Raw genomic sequence first — 22125 nt, 5'->3', positions numbered from 1 at the left:
AAATAAATTAAATTATAACATTTGTCAAGAGTCAAAACTCTGATCCATTGTAAAAGCTAAACCAATATGCTTTATGAGTCTTTTTTTGTTGTCAACTTGCACCGAGTCTAAATGGAATTTTCTAAAGTTATTCACGACTGGACCACTTAATACAGACTTATATTTCAATTCGCGTGACTCCCAATTGCAAAACCAAACATCAAAATGAAATGTTAATTCAATTTGAACCAGAGTCAAAGTTCAAAACTTCAAACTGATCACTAATTAATCGTTTCTGTTACTTCACAATTTCTTTTACAGAGTCCAAATGTAGGTCTGAAATTGATTTTGTAACAAGGTTGAAAAATATCATGTCGGTGAATGGCACTAAAATGTCATAATATGAAAAATAAAATAATTTGACCATAATTAAATAATAATTTCAATTATTTGTATTTCTTTATGATATAATAAATATAAGAGGACTAGATCTTTTGTAATGGTTTAAACGGTGTCAAAAATATTTGTACCAATGCTATAGATAAAATAACTTTCTAATAGCTTTTATAATTAATAAAAAAAATTCTTTTTGGTACTAGAAGGGAAATAAACAAAAAATTGCAGCACCAACAATAACGGAGAAAGACCCTCAAGTGGATCGTACCAAACCCTCAACGAAACGAAGTAGAGGCATCAAACTTAGCTAAATATTATGTGTTTGAATTACCTTTACGAAACAAATGACGAAGATAAACAACATAATGATGCTGAAGAGGGCTCTTGATCCTATTAATAATAGAAGAATAGTGATGAAATGTGGAATGAGCAACACTTACAAGTATCACTTAAAAAATCAAAAAAAAAAATGCATCACTTAAAAATTAAAAGATCCAAAACAAACTAATAATGACAGTATATTTTGTCACTAAACTAATAAAGACATGAATTGGGCTTGAACTAGGCCCAGCTTCTATTCTGAGACCAACATATTATTCTAATATTAAATTGGTCATTACCAAATAATAATAAACAACTATAATACACAACTTTCAGACCAAAAAATAATAATAATAATAATAATAATAATAATAAGAAATAATAAATAAATTGCCCAAAAAAAAAAACAAATAACAAAAAAAAGGTTCTTTGTATTCAGAACGTTTCTGCTTCCGCTTACTTGTGAGCTTTTCTTTTGCATGTGCCAGGTTTGCGATTATTCATCTCTCGCTTGGTTTTTCCATTTCCTTGAAGATTTTCCCCAAAAGGTTTAATTTTGTTGATGGGTTTTTCAGTTTATGCATTTTTCTCTACTTGTTCTTACCCACAAGTGTTTTCTGTAAAAAAATTGGAACTTGTTTGCTTTCCGAGTTTGCGAGTGAACATTTGCAGTTCTTTATTGTATTAGCATTCTTAGGTTGAGTTGTGGAAAGTGGAAAACTGAAATTTCAACATGATCAATACCTGAATCAGATTGTCTCAGACAAGTTGTATACATTTGATTCATGTTATTTGTGTTTTTGGCATTTGGCATTACTATTTTATTAGATTTAGACTAGTTTTTTAACCATATGAGTACTACTGGTTTATAAATAGCATGTTTGATGACCAATATTGGCATCAGTTTATTGTTATTATGAGTACAATGGCCCTGTATTGTGGTAAACAAAACAACCATTGACAGAATAATTGATTACTTAGAATGTATTAAGTTAATGCACTAGGTGGTAGCCCTTGTATAAGTTTTACCCCCCTTTTTGATGAATTGGATGATAATTGATAACTTTATGATACTTTCTGCATCATTTTGTTCAAGGATTCTAGAAAATGCAAATAGGTTACCAAATTTACAAATGTTTTGAGCCGGGTTATTATCTATCAATTGCAGCTGAATGTCACTACCAAACTCAAGTCGTGGAGCACTTTTACGTTGAGCTGCAATTAGCAGCCAAAGTTGCTTCGTTTCATGGATATTTGCACTAACCCCATTTCCTGACTTTTCCTATCCTAAATTTTTGTTTTCCTCATTTGTTAGACATATTTGGCATAAGAACCAATTCCCCTCATTCATTTCTGACCATCATTCACATTTGTACTATGCATGTATGTATTCATCTTGTCCACCCTCAGGAGCTCATGCCTACTGATTGTGGGCAGTTTATTCAGCCATTGAAACCATTACTTGTCACTGGTGGCCCTGGGCACCTTCAATCTCCCCCATACTCTTTCTTTCCTGTCTGGTGCTTACTCTCTGTTCAAACAACCTCTGTGTGCATTTATCAGCTCTGTTATATATTTTTTTTCTTTATTTTATTTGTGGTTTGGCACTCAAGCTTTCACTGTTCTAGATGATGACTTACTAACTTGGAACATGTCTTTTAAGGCCGGCCAGCTGGCTGTCTGCTTCACACTGCTGTGTGGAATTGCTAATTAATGTCTTGAATCTTGAGTGATGTATCAAATAGCTTTTAGGAAAATAGCATGTGACATTGTGATGATGGACTAAAAAGAATAGAATATCCAAGATGTTGTAAATTGAAGTTTGCCAGGAGTTAGTCTTGGTTCAGATAACCATGGTTGCTAAAAGTTAATGACATTATATATCATTCTTCTAATCTAAATAGTTTATTGGTTTCCCTAACACTCATGTACTCATGAGTATTTGTTTTATAAATTGATTTTCTTATGGTTAGTTAGTATACTTCCTACATATTTAGATATGTCACTCTTGCTAAATTCATTGAGATATCTTATATGAAATCGGATCCTTTCTGATTGTTTTATAAGGACTGGTATAGTGATTATATGTATTAGCACAATCGTTAATTTTATGGAAAAATAATGATATTTAACCGAAGCTCAGTGTATTTCCAAATCCATTAAGCTTGGTAAAAGCTTCCATCCTAAGAAAACTGTTAAGCCTGACTAGCTGATCTTAATCTTTGCATTGTATATTTGATGCATCATCCATATCATGCAGGATGCGTCCATTTCTGCTGGAAGCTATCGTCAGAAGAAGTGTTGCCAAAAGGATGAAAATAAGAAATAGAAAAAGAAAATTGAAAAGGGGATATGCAGGTGGTTCAAGTACCCCTTATTTTCTGTTGGAAGCTATCAAGAGAAGGTTTATTGCCAAACGCAGAAAAACAAGATATGGCAGAAAAAGAGAATTGGAAAATAAGTACTATGTAGATTGGTCCAGTCTCCCTCAGGGTGTACTTGAGATGGTTGCTGAAAAGCTGAGTTTTATTGATTGTTTATCCTTCAGCAAGGTTTGTAGGAGTTGGAATTCTGTTCTTGGTGAAGAACTTCCTAATTGGCAGAGCCAGAGGCATGGGTTTCCTTGGCTTCTGGTATCAGGTCAGCAGAACCAAGAGGTTAGAACTTGTATCAGTATAATGGAGAATCGTATTTGGGAGTTGGAGTTACCAGAGGTGAAAGGAAAATATTGTTGGGGATCATTTCGTGATTGGTTGATATTGGTGAAAAATCTGGATACTTTCCAACTTGAAGTTAACTTGTTGAATCCATTTTCAAGAAGTGAAGTTAGTCTTCCTACAATGTGGAACTTTTACCATAAAATGGTGCTCTCAGGGCTTCCCTCTGAGAATAACTTCATTTGTATGGTTCTACACAGCCAGCACCGGGAGCTGGCGTTTTGGATTCCAGGGGCTCAATCATGGCGTAAACATAAACTAAAAGGTGAACCTTTTGAGGACGCTGTATTATGTAATGGAAGTTTTTATCTCCTGGGTGATGGATTCAACATATGGCAAATTGATGTTAAAAGCATCTACTCTAGCATTAGTCAAGGGGATTCTGAGATAGAAATGCAGTTTCATGAAGTAAAAGGGCCTGAGATACAGTTCCAAGAAGGGATGCTAGTACAGGGTGATGATAACAGTCGATTTTTAAAATATCTTGTGGAGTTCTCTGGGAAGCTTTTGCTTGTGCATAGGTATTTTAGCAACAAACCAGGTGTGGTACTCGAGACTCGAAAGTTCGAGGTTTATTCATTGGATTATTGTCAGCCATCTTGGAAGAAGGTTGAGGATTTGGGGGATCAAATGATATTTCTGGGAAAATGCAGTTCAGCATCCTTCTCTGCAAAGGAACTTGGAGTTGGAATTAGCAACAGCATATATTTCTGCAATGATCAAACTGCTCCTTGGTGGAATGAGTGGGATTCTGATCATTTCAAAGGGATATCACTTCGTCTTGGCTTAAATAAGACTGATGGAGGTCATTGGGGAAATTTCAGACTTTACAATATGGATGGTGAGCCGTTTTTCTACCACGGTGATATACACAGTTGGGCATATACCTGGCTTACTGCACCTTCATGGTGGTGTTACAGAAATGTTCCTGTGATATCAACTAGATAATCTCATTCCCCTATGTTAGAAATAGATGCAATGTGGACTTATAGTTTTTGTCCTTATTAGGATGTTTGTATTTTGAAAAGCTTATAATCAATGTTCAAGAGAGCATTTGATTGAAAAGTTGTTGTGTAAAAATTTCAGAAAAATCAGAAGACACATGAGCAGTCAGTGGACTTGGCTTCTTTTGGTATTGCACATCCTCTTATGATATGTCTATTTTGGTAAATTCCTCTTATGATATGTTTGTCATCGAGTTTATTCTGTTTATATATTTAATTACTTATCTGTCACTCTCGCTAGATTTTTTTGTTGCATTTTTCTTTTCTAATGAACAACTTTTGATCCTTCCAACCAAAAGGCTATCACACTTTTAGCCTGTTTAAGTTTAAAAAAGTGATTTTAGATATATATTGAAAAGTGATTTCAAGAAACATTTGCAACCAAATTTGAGTAATTTTTATCGAAATCCGTGTAATTTTTTTTTTTACAAAATATGATTATTCAAAAACAAAGAATAACCATATGTTTCTCAGATAGTCAGTGTATTTTCAGACAGTAAAGCACTTGGACATAAGAGAATTCAGACATGTAGCAAACCTCCACCCTTATTTGGCAAGTAAAGCATCACTAAAAATCCTTAAAACTCTTGAAACCCATTCCTACTTAGGCGCACATAACAATTCCAATTCATCCAATGAGTTTTCCTCTCCCCGTACTTAATCCCCCACCACAACCTGCTTATCAGGCACTCAATATGATTGCAAAAACCAACCGATAAAGAGAACACCCCCATAATGTAAGTAGGGATCGCTAGAGCCACTGATTAAAACCTCTCCATAAGCTAAAGACAAGAATCTCTCATTCAGGAAAGGGTCTTTCCTGAATGATTCTAAACACATGTTGCTTGGATCTTTCCACAAAAGTCTATAAGCCTAGGTACTTGGAATGACAATCAACTACCTTAATCTGCAATTAAACCTTTAGTGCGTGTTTTTTATCTTCTGGTACATTTCGCCAAAAAAAGAGTTTTGATTTGTCAGTTGGCTTGACGCTTGTTGGTACTTTGTTAGAATATGAAGAGTGGCTTTCATTTCTTGATCATTACTGTCATCAGTGAAAAATATGTGGGAGATCTATGGAGCTTATATAGCAATTTTTACTCCATGAATAGCCTTTCAGTCTTGACTCTTGAGCGTGCAAAGTTAAGCCATAACACAAGATGAAAAGATAGGGGGATAAAGGGGTCACCCTGTCACAAGCCCCTAGAAGACTGAAAAAATCTCTTAGGACGACCATTAAGCAAGACTGGAAATCTAGCATAGGACACACAACTCATGATCAAATCAATAAGCTTCACAGGAAAACCCATATAACAAGCTGCAAGATCAAGTACATTTCTACAGGCAACGATGCAAGAACAAGCAAAGCCTCGGGACATCATAAGCGAAGGAACGCTATATCTACCTGATCGTCTATCAAGGCTACATAATGAGAAAGAAGAAAAGATCAAGAAACATGAAAAGTCAAATCATCTAAATCATCTTCAGAAGGAAAAGCTCAAGCGTCAAGCTCACCCACACAATCAGAGTCAAAGCTTCATAACTTCATGCAAGATCAAGAAAAGCTTCAAAGCTCAACTACATAAGAAGATTCAGAGCTTCAAGGACAAACTATACAAGAATAGTCCAAGATATCGGATCGTCTAAGAAAAAAGCATACAACGTCTACAGTTCAATGTCTATCTCAAGGCTGACAAAAGGAAGCAATGTCTAGAGAAAAGAGCGTCATATTCAAATAGAAATATCTTTGACATTTTTTAGGAAAAATTCAAGTTTTATGCATCATGTGATACTCTACAAGGCTCATTGACCAAGGAAACTAGTGCAACATGTCAACATTAAAAGTTTCCTTTTTTTTTTCTCTCTAATGCAAGGAACGAAGAAATGGAGAAAAGCTTATTGTCTACACCTAAAAGCATCAATCCAGTACAGGAAAATTAGACAGTTCATTTGTGAAGAAGAATGAAGATTTGGTCAAAGCTGAAAGCCTCAACTATTGAATGACCAACAAACAAATGGAATGAAGCATGCGCCAAACTGATAAATCTTTCTAAGGAAGAATGGCTACAGAAAGAGCATCGTCTGAGATGAACATATTAAGTAAAGCTGAGGAAACCAACGTCTATCATCAGATGAAGACTGCTGTATCAGAAAGAAGAAAAGAAGACATAAGTTAAAGAGTCAGAACATCTGAGCGGAAGTAGACTCACACCCATCGTCTAAAGAATTGAAGCATAATCGTTTGAAGCACGATCGTGTGAAGAACAATGAAGACGGCAAAAGAAGAAGAAGATCATCTAAGGAATCAAGGTCTCACTCAAGCAAGCTACAAAGTCAAATCAAGTAAAACTTCTCGTTGAAGATAAAGCCGAGAAAGCTTTGTGCAGAAGTCTCAAGAGGAAATCTCAATCTCTGACACAATGTTATGATGAAGAGAAAAGCACTGTGGTGTCACTATCATATTTTCATATCTCTACACCAACTAATAGAAACTCATACCTTTTCTACCAGCTACATGACAGATTACATCTTTACGACATAAGGTCTCCATCACACAGCAGCAAGCTTTGACGCAAGTACATTTCGTGTTGTTTGATCCAACAGCTAGAAGTTCTGTGAACTACACGCTCCAACGGGCCGCAACAGCTACCTCTTACTCACAGAAGATTCATAAGTATAAAGGGAAGAAGTGAAGACTTGAAGAGGTAGCGCTTATGCTCACACAGATTGAGCTTTTATGCTCAAATCACTTAAGCGTGAAAAGAAGTCTTAGAGCTGAAAACTCAGATGTAGATGATACACCTCAATGAACTATCATACATCATCGTCTGCTTCAACATGTAGAGTAGATATTCCTTAGAGTCAAATTCCTTCTATCTTTATCATGTAATTGAACACAAAGTATGCGCCTAGAGTTAAAATCTCCTAATACTTTATTGAACTTGAACTTAATTGATATACTATCCCTCTTTCAAGAAGAGATTTTAGAGTAGAACAAAGCAATCTTGAGAAAGATTGTTTTGGGAGAAGTCGTGTCTAATACTTGTAAAGGAGGAGTCCTTCTAATACTTAGTAGGAGGAGTCCTTATAATACTTGTAGGGAGGAGTCCCGTCTAATACTTGTTGGGAGGAGTCATGTTGAATACTGTAAGATCAAGTTTTGATCTAGTAGTACAACTCTATGTTTTGATGATTACAAGTTAACCTTTTGATATGAACAATTGTGGTACTCTAACGTGTTTTTCTGAGTGTGCTATTTACAGGCTCTGACCTCAACTCAATCTCACACAAATCAGAAGCACTGTGTATAAAGAGCGACCCAAGCAACGCTTTCGCATTCACCATGTTCAGTATGAACAGTGGAAAAGCTTCAGAAGTTCTGAAGTTATACAAACTCTGATGTGGACTCAGTCACTAGAAGTTCTGAAGATCCAGAAAGTCTGATAACCAAGAAACACTGAAGGCTCAGATATTCTGATGGTGTAGAAGACTCTGAAGATCCAGAAGCTGATTGGTGAAATTCTGATGTCCAGAAGCAAGATACTCTGAAGACCATGTACTTCCCTCTGAGTTCAGAATCAGAAGAAACAATGGTCAGAGGATCTGGGCTTTCCCTCTGACTCTGATCAACCGGCTTCACAAGTTCCAACATGAAGCTTTCTCCTGATCAGAAGTCTCCTAGGTTTAAAGGTCAAGTCGCTATCCAAGTACAAAAGCAACTGTACCTTCCTGACGACCTACCTAACAGTCTCAAACACAGCAGGAGCTGGATTTTCCAGAACTGCCCTCCAACGGTAGCATTTCCCATGCAACGCTCAACCCTAATCCTTGGAGTATATAAAGAGGCTGAAGACTGAAAGAAGCGGCTAGAAGCATTCACATACGCGCAAGACAAATTCAAATTCTTCTAAGCTTTCTTTCATCTGAAATTCATTGAGTTTACTATTAGCTTTTTAGAAGCAAATCTCTTGTAAACAATTCTTTGATAAACAGATTTTTTAGTTCCTTTAGGAGATCAAGGTTGATCGGATCCTAGAGAAGACTAAGAGAGTGAATCTTAGTGTGAGCTAAGTCAGTGTAATTGTTAGTCACTTGTAGGTTTCAAGTGCAGTTGTAACTCTTACCTGATTAGTGGATTGCCTTCATTCTAAGAAGGAAGAAATCACCTTAACGGGTGGACTGGAGTAGCTTGAGTGATTTATCAAGTGAACCAGGATAAAATCCTTGTGTGCTTTTCTATCTCTTATCTTTATCACTTAAGTTCTCGAAAGATTTGTCAAAATCTTTAAGGTGGAAGCTTTATCCTGAAAACGTTATTCAAACCCCCCCTTTCTACCGTTTTTCATACCTTCAATTGGTATCAGAGCGCAAGTTCTGATTACCACACCTAACAGTGTTCAGTGATCCGGGCCGGTGTGAAAAACAATGGCTGCCACCACCAGTGAAACTCAAAGAGATGGTTACAATGCAAAGCCTCCTATGTTCGACGGTCAAAGGTTCGAATATTGGAAAGATAGACTAGAAAGTTTCTTTCTGGGTTTCGATGCAGATCTCTGGGATATTATTGTGGATGGCTACGAGCGTCCAGTTGATGCAGATGGCAAGAAGATCCCAAGGTCAGAGATGACTGCAGATCAAAAGAAGCTGTACTCACAACATCACAAAGCAATAGCAATTCTTCTAAGTGCTATTTCCTATGAAGAGTACCAGAAGATTACAGATCGTGAGTTTGCGAAAGGCATTTTCGAATCTCTGAAGATGTCTCATGAAGGAAACAAGAAAGTCAAAGAATCAAAGGCATTGTCTTTGATCCAAAAGTATGAATCCTTCATCATGGAGCCAAATGAGTCCATTGAAGAAATGTTCTCCAGATTTCAGTTGCTTGTAGCTGGCATACGACCTCTCAACAAGAGCTACACAACAAAAGATCATGTCATAAGGGTCATCAGGTGTCTTCCTGAAAGTTGGATGCCTTTAGTGACTTCAATAGAGCTCACGAGAGATGTTGAGAATATGAGTTTAGAAGAACTCATCAGCATTTTGAAATGCCATGAGCTGAAGCGCTCAGAGATGCAAGATCTGAGGAAAAAGTCCATAGCCTTGAAATCTAAATCTGAAAAGGCTAAGGCTGAGAAGTCAAAAGCTCTTCAAGCTGAAGAAGAGGAATCTGAAGAAGCATCAGAAGATTCTGATGAAGATGAGCTGACTCTGATCTCCAAGAGACTCAATCGCATCTGGAAGCACAGGCAGAGCAAATACAAAGGCTCTGGAAAGGCAAAAGGAAAGTCTGAATCCTCAGGTCAGAAGAAGTCCTCACTTAAGGAAGTCACATGCTTTGAGTGCAAAGAATCAGGGCACTACAAAAGTGACTGTCCAAAGTTGAAGAAGGACAAGAAGCCAAAGAAGCACTTCAAGACAAAGAAGAGTCTGATGGTAACATTTGATGAATCAGAGTCAGAGGATGTTGACTCTGATGGTGAAGTCCAAGGACTCATGGCTATTGTCAAAGACAAAGAAGCAGAGTCAAAGGGAGCTGTTGACTCTGACTCAGAATCAGACGGAGATCCTAACTCAGACGATGAAAATGAGGTATTCGCTTCTTTCTCTACCTCTGAACTGAAACATGCATTGTCTGATATCATGGATAAGTATAACTCCTTATTGTCTAAGCATAAGAAGCTGAAAAAGAACTTATCTGCTGTTTCCAAGACTCCTTCTGAACATGAGAAAATTATTTCTGATTTGAAAAATGATAATCATGCTTTGATCAATTCTAACTCTGTGCTTAAGAACCAGATTGCTAAGTTAGAAGAAATTGTTGCCTGTGATGCCTCTGATTGTAGAAATGAGTCTAAGTATGAAAAGTCTTTTCAAAGATTCCTAGCTAAAAGCGTGGATAGAAGCTTAATGGCTTCAATGATCTATGGCGTAAGCAGAAATGGAATGCATGGCATTGGCTATTCTAAACCAATTAGAAATGAGCCCTCTGTGTCTAAAGCTAAATCCTTGTATGAATGCTTTGTTCCCTCTGGTACCATATTGCCTGATCCTTTACCTGCTAAAGTTGCTAAAAACCCTCTTAAAAAGGGATCCTTCTCTATGTCTAAATATCATGCAAATATTCCTTTAAAATATCATGTTGAGACACCCAAGGTGATCAGAACCTCTGGGGTAACTAACAAGAGAGGACCCAGAAAGTGGGTACCTAAGGACAAGATTATCTATGTTGCAGATATCCTTGATAGCTCCACTGAAACACCAATCATGGTATCTGGACAGTGGATGCTCGCGTCACATGACGGGAGAAAGGCGTATGTTCCAAGAGCTAAAACTTAAGCCTGGAGGCGAAGTTGGCTTTGGAGGAAATGAAAAGGGTAAAATTGTTGGTACTGGTACTATTTGTGTAGATAATAGTCCATGCATTGATAATGTGTTATTGGTAGACGGCTTAACACATAACTTATTGTCTATAAGTCAATTAGCTGACAAGGGTTATGATGTTATATTCAATCAAAAGTCCTGCCGGGCTGTAAGTCAAATCGATGGCTCTGTTCTGTTTAACAGCAAGAGGAAGAACAACATTTATAAGATCAGATTATCTGAGTTAGAGGCTCAGAATGTGAAGTGCCTTCTGTCTGTTAATGAAGAGCAGTGGGTATGGCATAGACGGTTAGGGCATGCCAGTATGAGAAAGATTTCTCAGCTGAGCAAGCTAAACCTTGTCAGGGGCTTACCCAATCTGAAGTTTGCTTCAGACGCTCTTTGTGAAGCATGTCAGAAAGGCAAATTCACAAAAGTCCCTTTCAAGGCAAAGAATGTTGTCTCAACCTCAAGGCCGTTGGAACTTCTGCATATCGACCTTTTTGGACCAGTGAAAACTGAGTCTATAGGTGGCAAGAGATATGGGATGGTTATCGTTGATGGCTATAGCCGCTGGACATGGGTAAAGTTTCTAACCCGCAAGGATGAGTCTCATGCTGTGTTCTCTACCTTCATTGCCCAAGTGCAAAACGAGAAGGCTTGTAGGATTGTGCGTGTCAGAAGTGACCATGGTGGAGAGTTTGAGAATGACAAGTTTGAGAGTCTGTTTGATTCCTATGGAATTGCACATGATTTCTCTTGTCCCAGAACTCCTCAACAAAATGGTGTTGTTGAGAGGAAGAACAGAACTCTTCAGGAGATGGCTAGAACCATGCTCCAAGAAACTGGCATGGCTAAGCACTTTTGGGCAGAGGCAGTAAATACAACATGTTACATTCAGAACAGAATCTCTGTGAGACCAATTCTGAATAAGACTCCCTATGAATTGTGGAAGAACATAAAACCCAACATTTCTTATTTTCATCCTTTTGGCTGTGTTTGTTATGTTCTCAATACTAAGGATAGATTGCATAAATTTGATGCTAAGTCTTCTAAATGTCTATTACTTGGTTATTCTGAGAGATCTAAAGGTTTTAGATTTTATAATACTGATGCTAAGACTATTGAAGAATCTATTCATGTTAGATTTGACGATAAGCTTGACTCTGACCAGTCAAAGCTAGTTGAGAAGTTTGCAGATTTAAGCATTAATGTTTCTGACAAAGGCAAAGCTCCAGAGGAAGCTGAGCCAGAGGAAGATGAACCAGAGGAAGAAGCTGGTCCCTCTAACTCACAAACTCTGAAGAAGAGCAGAATCACTGCAGCTCACCCTAAGGAATTGATTCTGGGCAACAAAGACGAACCAGTCAGAACCAGATCTGCCTTCAGACCCTCTGAAGAGACCTTGCTCAGTCTGAAAGGATTGGTGTCCTTAATTGAACCCAAGTCCATAGATGAAGCTCTTCAGGACAAGGATTGGATTCTGGCTATGGAAGAAGAATTGAATCAATTCTCCAAGAACGATGTTTGGAGCTTAGTGAAGAAGCCTGAGAGTGTCCATGTAATTGGAACAAAATAGGTATTCAGAAACAAGCTGAATGAGAAAGGAGATGTAGTCAGAAACAAGGCAAGGCTAGTTGCTCAAGGCTACAGCCAGCAGGAAGGAATAGACTACACTGAAACATTTGCTCCAGTAGCAAGACTGGAGGCAATCAGACTGTTGATCTCTTTTTCAGTGAATCACAACATAGTTCTACATCAGATGGACGTGAAGAGTGCCTTCCTAAATGGTTATATTTCAGAGGAAGTCTATGTTCATCAACCCCCAGGTTTTGAAGATGAGAAGAAGCCAGACCATGTGTTCAAATTGAAGAAGTCACTCTATGGTCTGAAGCAAGCTCCCAGAGCATGGTATGAGAGACTCAGCTCATTCCTTCTGGAGAATGAGTTTGTAAGGGGTAAAGTAGATACAACTCTTTTTTGCAAGACTTATAAAGATGATATCTTAATTGTGCAAATTTACGTTGATGATATTATATTTGGTTCTGCTAATCAATCTCTATGCAAAGAATTTTCTGAGATGATGCAGGCTGAATTTGAGATGAGTATGATGGGAGAATTAAAGTACTTTCTGGGAATACAAGTTGATCAAACACCAGAAGGAACATATATCCATCAGAGCAAGTACACTAAAGAACTTCTGAAGAAGTTCAATATGCTGGAATCTACAGTGGCCAAGACTCCAATGCATCCTACATGCATTCTGGAGAAAGAAGATAAAAGTGGTAAAGTATGTCAGAAGCTCTATCGTGGCATGATAGGTTCACTTCTATACTTAACTGCATCTAGGCCAGACATACTATTTAGTGTTCATTTATGTGCTCGTTTCCAATCAGATCCAAGGGAAACCCACTTAACTGCTGTTAAGAGGATCCTAAGGTATCTGAAAGGCACCACTAACCTTGGCTTGATGTATAAGAAAACATCAGAGTATAAGCTTTCAGGTTATTGTGATGCTGATTATGCTGGAGATAGAACAGAGAGAAAAAGTACTTCTGGAAATTGTCAATTTCTGGGAAGCAATCTAGTCTCATGGGCAAGCAAGAGGCAATCAACCATTGCACTATCAACTGCAGAGGCAGAATATATCTCAGCAGCAATATGCAGCACTCAGATGCTCTAGATGAAACATCAGCTGGAGGATTATCAGATCCTTGAGAGCAATATCCCAATCTATTGTGATAACACTGCTGCAATCTCATTGAGTAAGAATCCTATCTTGCATTCAAGGGCAAAGCACATTGAGGTAAAGTATCACTTTATTAGAGATTATGTACAGAAGGGCGTACTTCTTCTGAAGTTTGTTGATACTGACCATCAATGGGCAGATATCTTTACAAAGCCCTTAGCAGAGGATAGATTTAATTTTATTCTGAAAAATCTGAACATGGACTTTTGTCCAGAGTAAAGATGGATCAGAACCTCTGACTATGATACTTCTTGATCAGAAGATGTCTAGTCCAGAAGGTAACTCAATCAGAGTGTGTGTACCCATTGGTACTGACTCTGAAGCTGAGACAGCAACACGTGTGTCAGTATTTCTGATGCATAGTTCCTTGTGCCCGTGTGACAGTCTGTCAGGATTGCGTGTAGATGTGCTTCTCTCCTGTGTGTGATATGTGTATTTACTGTTACTATCTATCTTTAATTTTCAACCGTTGATTTTAAATTGCTTTTTGAATCAACAACGGTTATTTGTCAAAACCCACTATACACACACGATCTCCTTCACTTTCGGTTTTTACTCTCTCTCTCTCTTGCTATTTCAAAACCGCTTATCCTCGATTTCTCTCTCGATCTCTCTTCATCTTTCAACCTTCATCTTCTACCTAAACCTTCAACCGCTCCAAAAATGGTGAGTCAAACCAGAAGAGCTACTGCAGATGCAACCCAGTTCCCTCATATGGTAGTTGGTCTAGCAACAGGTCAAAGGGGTCCTGAGAATCCGAATCAAGATCAAGGTCAAGCTCAAGAGCAGATTATTCCGATTGCAGAACGGGGCTGTGCCGTTCACTGCGTATATGCTCCTGAGGAACTTCAAGTACTGGCAGAATGGAGATTCGACCTCGACAACCTTGCTACAAATGGGTATGATCTTCGTCCTGAAGTCCAAGTTCAAGGTTGGGGAAATTACTTCAACAGGCTTCGAGGACCGGTGTATGACAAACTGATCAAGAAATTCTGGAAGCACGCCGACTGCGATGATACTCAGGTGGTATCTCACATTCTTGGAAGAAAGATCATCATTACAGAAAAATCTTTCGTGAATCTGCTGGGTGCAGAAACTGCTCTTGGGTATCGTTTCCAATTCACTGAATCAAAGCTGAAACCCAAGACGAAGGATGAGACCAACAATGCCCTGTACACCAATTACAAACCGGGAAAGACTAATTACAAAGTGATGGACCTTCATCCCAAGCTCAGGATCTGGCACAAGATTTTGCTCCACTGCATAAACCAGAGACCAAAGGGCAGTTCCCCAGACTACATCAACTTCAACCAGAAGGCGATGTTGTTCTTCATCCAAGACAAGAAGAAGATCTGCCTTCCCTACTTCCTGTTCTCCTACTTGAAGGAGTGTATCCGGAAGTCTCGTACCACTGCCTCCATCAAGTCAGCAATCAAGTATATTCCCTTTGGGAAACTGTTGTCTGATCTCTTCATTGAGAGTGGCCTCATTCAAGATCTGGTAAATGCTGGATGCACAGAGGATCTGACCACCATTGTCAGTGATGTCTTCACTGCGAATTCTCTAAAGAAAATGGGCCTAGTCAAGAAGAAGATTGCTCCTGCCCATGAAGACACATCTTCTGAAATCAGAAGTAGAAGGGTGCCTCTGAATAACTACCCTCTGTGGACATAGGCAGACAATCCTGAAGCCATTAGGTGCTATGTTGAAGACCTAAGGGCTCAAGGCTATGAAATTGATCTCGATGAATTCTTCAGCAGACTGCCGCCAGCTCCAGAGTTTCCTTCTCCTATCAAGAAGAAAGTTCAGAGGAAGATGATCCTAGAAGAATCTTCTGAGGAATCAGATGTCCCTCTGACCAAAAAGAAGAAGGCTGGTCAATCCAAGAGAAAACATGATGAAACCAGCAAGCCCGATGATGGTGATGATGGTGATAATGAGGATGGTCCTCCTTCTTCTAAGAAGAAGAAGAAGCAGGTCAGAATTGTGGTGAAGCCTACTCGGGTGGAACCAGCTGCTGAAGTGATCAGAAGGATTGAAACTCCTGCCAGAGTGACAAGATCATCAGCACAATCAAGTAAGTCTGCAGTTGCTTCTGATGATGATTTGAATTTATTTGATGCACTCCCCATATCAGTCATGCTCAAACAATCTTCAAATCCACTCACTCCTATTCCTGAGTCCCAACCAGCTGCACAAACCACCTCTCCACCACATTCCCCAAGGTCTTCATTTTTTCAACCTTCTCCTACTGAAGCACCTCTCTGGAATTTGCTCCAGAACCAACCCTCTAGGCCAGATGAACCAACCTCTCCCATTACCATCCCGTACAACCCATTAACTTCTGAACCCATCATTCATGAGCAACCAGAGCCTAACCAAACAGAACCTGGACCCAGAACCTCTGATCACTCTGTCCCAAGAGCATCAGAACGTCTGGCTCCCAGAATCACGGATACAGACTCTTCCACAGCCCTTACACCTGTATCCTTCCCAACAAATGTTGCTGATTCTTCTCCTTCCAACAACTCTGAATCCCTTCGAAAATTCATGGAAGTTAGAAAAGAAATGGTGTCTACCTTAGAAGAATATTATCTCACTTGTCCAAGCCCTAGGAGATATCCTGGCCCTAGACCTGAACGTCTAGTTGACCCAGATGAACCTATCTTGGCCAATCCTTTACATGAGGCAGACCCTTTGGCTCAACAAGCTCACCCTGCCCCTGACCAACAAGAGCCTGTTCAACCAGAACCTGAACCAGAACAATCTGTGTCTGACCAATCCTCAGTTAGATCACCCCATCCTCTGGTTGAAACTTCAGAACCTCACCTTGGAACCTCTGAACCAAATGCTCAAATGTTTAACATTGGCTCTCCACAAGGTGCCTCTGAAGCTCACAGCAGCAATCACCCAGCCTCTCCTGAAACCAACCTCTCTATAATTCCTTACACTCACCTCCGACCCACATCTCTCTTTGAGTGCATCAATATTTTCTATCATGAAGCCTCATTGATGCTACGCAATGTGCACGGTCAGACTGACCTAAGCGAGAATGCTGAACATGTGACTGAAGAGTGGAACAATCTGAGCACTTGGCTAGTGGCTCAGGTTCCAGTTATGATGCAGCTCCTGCATGCAGAGGGAAGTCAGAGGATCGAGGCTGCAAAGCAAAGGTTTGCTAGAAGGGTGGCTCTTCATGAACAAGAACAGAGACATAAGCTACTTGAAGCTATTGAAGAAGCCAAAAGAAAGAAAGAACAAGCAGAAGAAGCTGCACGTCAAGCAGCAGCTCAAGCTGAACAAGCCTGATTAGAGACAGAACGACTTGAAGCTGAGGCTGAAGCTCTTAGATGCCAAGCACTTGCACCCGTAGTTTTTACTCCTGCTGCTTCTGCTTCCACTCCAGCTCCTCACGCTGCTCAGAATGTTCCTTCTAGTTCTGCACAGCCAAACTCGTCCAGACTCGACATTGTGGAACAACGTCTTGACACTCTTGAGTCTCTGCTGATTGAAATGAAGCAAATGATGATGGAACTTCTGCGTCGATCTGATAAACCCTAGCTTTAGGATCTCTTCGTTTTGATTTCTTTTCCTTTATCTATGTTTTATTTCGTTAACCTCTAACTCTTTCTTGTTAATCTTTACTTTGTTCGTTTGTGATTATCCATGCATATATATATATATATATATATATATATATATATATATATATATATATATATCTGACATTATGTTTGCAAATTATTTTTTATTATTATTCATCATAAACGCTTTTACATCATACATTTTCTTTCTTTTTCCTAAAATCCTAGAATGGAGGATCCCTCCTCATTCTTCTGCACTCCTGGCGCTGCTCTGACCTCTCCTTCTCCAGACGCTCCAGTGCATATTGGATGTTGTTGAGATTGGCGATCTGCTCATCCCTCTCCAGAATTTCTTCTGAAGTCTTGAGCTTCTTTTCCAAAATCTCTTTTTCTTCCAGCAGCTTTAGTTCAAGCTGGCTGAGTTCTTGCACCTCCTCCACGAAGGCAAGGAATTCCCTCAAGTCTTTCTTCAACTCTGGATGCAGGTCCTCCTCCAGCAGTGTCCGTGTTAGCTCTGAGATGGTCTTTGTACCCTCTGGATGCCTAATGTTAAGGAACAAGTCCTCCTCAAAGGCCTTCTTTCTCAGCTCTTCTAGTGCTACGCTGTATGATGCCATTTTTTTTACTGACAATTGCTCGAGTTGTGAAGCTTACCTCTCTCTCCAACGCTTTATATAGGCTTCACTTTCTCTCTGAAAGTTAATGCTCCTACAGTTTCTCGAGGTTAAGTTCTTGGTAACTGACCCTCCTCTTTACTCCCTTGGCCGGTGGTAAACGTTCTTATCTTGCATTAACTCTTCTATTTATTTCGCCTAACTCTGATTCATGCATCGTTTTCATTTTCTTTAAACTTAGACCTTCTCTAAGGGGGAGTACCTTGTACTTCAAGCTAAGTTTTTCACACCCCAAGCTTTTTGCTTATGACAAAAAGGGGGAGTAAACCCAGTTTTTGATGTGTAAGATGTGTTAGTGTGATTTATTTTTCCTTTGGAGAATTTAAGAGTTCCACCTTTATGACCATAGATGTGTCATTGGGCAAATACAAGGAATACATTTCACTTCTTCTGAAGTGATTCTAATTTGACTCTGATACCCAAGACTCTGATACCTTGTCCGTGACTCTGATTACTTATGCGCTCTGATTACTCTATTTTCATCTATGTCATAAGTTTTTCACTCTGAACTCTTATATCATTTAACTCAGAATCTAGACTTTACTAATGTTTTCATCAAGTATTATATTCAGGGGGAGCTAAGCTCAGAATCAAGCAGTGACTTGAATTCAGAATGAGCAAGATAAACTATTCACATCAGGATAAGTCTTATTCTATATCTCTAAACTCTGAGTGAATTAAGTTTAATGTTTAAGAATTGTTCATCAAAAATCTTAGTTTTGTCATCATCAAAAAGGGGGAGATTGTAAGATCAAGTTTTGATCTAGTAGTACAACTCTATGTTTTGATGATTACAAGTTAACCTTTTGATATGAACAATTGTGGTACTCTAACGTGTTTTTCTGAGTGTGCTATTTACAGGCTCTGACCTCAACTCAATCTCACACAAATCAGAAGCACTGTGTATAAAGAGCGACCCAAGCAACGCTTTAGCATTCACCATGTTCAGTATGAACAGTGGAAAAGCTTCAGAAGTTCTGAAGTTATACAAACTCTGATGTGGACTCAGTCACTAGAAGTTCTGAAGATCCAGAAAGTCTGATAACCAAGAAACACTGAAGGCTCAGATATTCTGATGGTGTAGAAGACTCTGAAGATCCAGAAGCTGATTGGTGAAATTCTGATGTCCAGAAGCAAGATACTCTGAAGACCATGTACTTCCCTCTGAGTTCAGAATCAGAAGAAACAATGGTCAGAGGATCTGGGCTTTCCCTCTGACTCTGATCAACCGGCTTCACAAGTTCCAACTGTAAGATCAAGTTTTGATCTAGTAGTACAACTCTATGTTTTGATGATTACAAGTTAACCTTTTGATATGAACAATTGTGGTACTCTAACGTGTTTTTCTGAGTGTGCTATTTACAGGCTCTGACCTCAACTCAATCTCACACAAATCAGAAGCACTGTGTATAAAGGGTAACCCAAGCAACGCTTTCGCATTCACCATGTTCAGTATGAACAGTGGAAAAGCTTCAGAAGTTCTGAAGCTATACAAACTCTGATGTGGACTCAGTCGCTAGAAGCTCTGAAGATCCAGAAGTTCTGATAACCAAGAAACACTGAAGGTTCAGATGTTCTGATGGTGTAGAAGACTCTGAAGATCCAGAAGCTGAATAGTGGAAACTCTGAAGTCCAGAAGCAAGAAACTCTGAAGGCCATGTTCTTCCCTCTGAGTTCAGAATCAGAAGATACAATGGTCAGAGGATCTGTGCTTTCCCTCTGACTCTGATCAACCGGCTTCACAAGTTCCAATATGAAGTATTCCCCTGATCAGAAGTCTCCTAGGTTAAAAGGTCAAGTCGCTATCCAAGTACAAAAGCAAGTGTACCTTCCTGACGACCTACCTAACGTTCTCAGCCACAGCAGAAGCTGGATTTTCCAGAACTGCCCTCCAACGGTAGCATTTCCCATGCAACGCTCAACCCTAATCCTTGGAGTATATATAGAGGCTGAAGATTGAAAGAAGCGGCTAAGAAAAATACAACAAGAGAATACATTCGCGCAAGACATATTCAAAATATTCTAAGCTTTCTTTCATCTGAAATTCATTGAGTTTACAATTAGCTTTTTAGAAGCAAATCTCTTGTAAACAATTCTTTGATAAACAGTTTGTTTAGTTCCTTTAGGAGATCAAGGTTGATCGGATCCTAGAGAAGACTAAGAGAGTGAATCTTAGTGTGAGCTAAGTCAGTGTAATTGTTAGTCACTTGTAGGTTTCAAGTGCAGTTGTAACTCTTACCTGATTAGTGGATTGCCTTCATTCTAAGAAGGAAGAAATCACCTTAACGGGTGGACTGGAGTAGCTTGAGTGATTTATCAAGTGAACCAGGATAAAATCCTTGTGTGCTTTTCTATCTCTTATCTTTAGCACTTAAGTTCTCGAAAGATTTGTCAAAATCTTTAAGGTGGAAGTTTTGTTCTGAAAACGTTATTCAAACCCCCCCCTTTCTACCGTTTTTCATACCTTCACCAACATGAAGCTTTCTCCTGATCAGAAGTCTCCTAGGTTTAAAGGTCAAGTCGCTATCCAAGTACAAAAGCAACTGTACCTTCCTGACGACCTACCTAACAGTCTCAAACACAGCAGGAGCTGGATTTTCCAGAACTGCCCTCCAACGGTAGCATTTCCCATGCAACGCTCAACCCTAATCCTTGGAGTATATAAAGAGGCCGAAGACTGAAAGAAGCGGCTAGAAGCATTCACATACGCGCAAGACAAATTCAAATTCTTCTAAGCTTTCTTTCATCTGAAATTCATTGAGTTTACTATTAGCTTTTTAGAAGCAAATCTCTTGTAAACAATTCTTTGATAAACAGTTTGTTTAGTTCCTTTAGGAGATCAAGGTTGATCGGATCCTAGAGAAGACTAAGAGAGTGAATCTTAGTGTGAGCTAAGTCAGTGTAATTGTTAGTCACTTGTAGGTTTCAAGTGCAGTTGTAACTCTTACCTGATTAGTGGATTGCCTTCATTCTAAGAAGGAAGAAATCACCTTAACGGGTGGACTGGAGTAGCTTGAGTGATTTATCAAGTGAACCAGGATAAAATCCTTGTGTGCTTTTCTATCTCTTATCTTTATCACTTAAGTTCTCGAAAGATTTGTCAAAATCTTTAAGGTGGAAGCTTTATCCTGAAAACGTTATTCAAACCCCCCCTTTCTACCGTTTTTCATACCTTCAAATACTTGTTGGAAGGAGTCATGTCTAATACTCAATGCCTGGAGAGGCAGTGCTGGAAGAATACTCGCTAATGCCTGGAGAGGCAGTGGAAAAATAATACTTGTGTTTTCCTGGAGAGGTAGTGGAAAAAGAATACTTGTTATGCCTGAAGAGGCATGTACAATAATACTTGTAAGGAAAAGTCATTGACACTTGAGCTTAGTGAAATCTCGGTGCTACTGGGGACTGGATGTAGCCATATCGTTCTGGGGTTGAACTAGGATAAAAATGATTGTGTGCATCGTCTATTCCTTTGCTCCTACATTTCGGCTACACCAAACGATACCGACAAAGAAAATGAAATCTTATATCGTTTGGAAATTTAAGAAATTGATAGGCACAATTCAAACCCCCTCTTTTTGTGCAATTATGATCAACTTCATTATTGTCACTAAAAGTTATAACGAGGGATATTAATTGTAGGTATAACGATTAAATACTACAAAAGAAAGTATATGTCGGTATTGGTCTTTTGGGATATACCTACGATATTTTGTCCTTTACCAATGAATTTGTGTCAGTGACTAAATCGCAAATTTATTGTAGTGAAATCAAGAATATTTCCCACCTTTAACTATTTTAATTTTGAGATTAATTTCTATGCACTGACAGTGTAAAAAGTTTTACACAGTCATTCAATCACAACCTTTCATTTCCTATTTTAAATATTATTAAATTCAAAATTAATTATGAGTTACCAGAATCGAGGGATATGATTGAATGATGGTGTAAAACTTATTTACACCGTCAGTGCATAGAAATTAATCTCTTTAATTTGTTAGTTAACTTTTGAATATTTAAATCATTTAACTTAGTAGTTTTTTCAAACTTAAATTCACATCATTTATTTAATCAATAAATAGAAGATTTGACTAAATCGATTTTCATGATCATAAAATGTGTATTTGTGAGATAACAACTCAAATAAATTCAAGTAAATCCTTTATATTAGTAAAATTTCCAAATTCAAATAAATTAATTTATTACTCCCTCTATCCCTTATTATAAGGCATTGTTCAAATGATTACGCTTATCAATAAAAATATGTAATGAAGCTATTTAATATTTTAATTTTAAAAGATATTAAGCAATGTTCCATATTTACCTTTATTAAAATCTTTTTTT

General features: G+C 38.6%; 1 protein-coding gene across 1 annotated transcript; it reads left to right on the top strand.

Annotated features, from left to right (window-relative positions):
- Positions 1-1138: 1138 nt before the first annotated feature.
- Positions 1139-4584, top strand: LOC130739522 (F-box protein At3g56470-like). Its single transcript, XM_057591844.1, has 2 exons — positions 1139-1244; positions 2957-4584. The coding sequence occupies exon 2, from the start codon at positions 2958-2960 to the stop codon at positions 4359-4361; it is 1404 nt and encodes a 467-aa protein (XP_057447827.1). The 5' UTR covers positions 1139-1244; position 2957; the 3' UTR covers positions 4362-4584.
- The last annotated feature ends 17541 nt before the right edge of the window (positions 4585-22125 follow it).

The sequence above is a fragment of the Lotus japonicus genome, chromosome 2, assembly GCF_012489685.1.
Source record: "Lotus japonicus ecotype B-129 chromosome 2, LjGifu_v1.2".
Lineage (NCBI taxonomy): Eukaryota > Viridiplantae > Streptophyta > Magnoliopsida > Fabales > Fabaceae > Lotus > Lotus japonicus.
Note: the sequence above shows the minus strand (reverse complement) of the source record. Positions and strands in the feature narration are given on the sequence as shown.

Bases quoted from the DNA above. Each gene is read 5' to 3' on its own strand.
- LOC130739522 (XM_057591844.1), top strand. From the start codon at position 2,958: ATGCGTCCATTTCTGCTGGAAGCTATCGTCAGAAGAAGTGTTGCCAAA.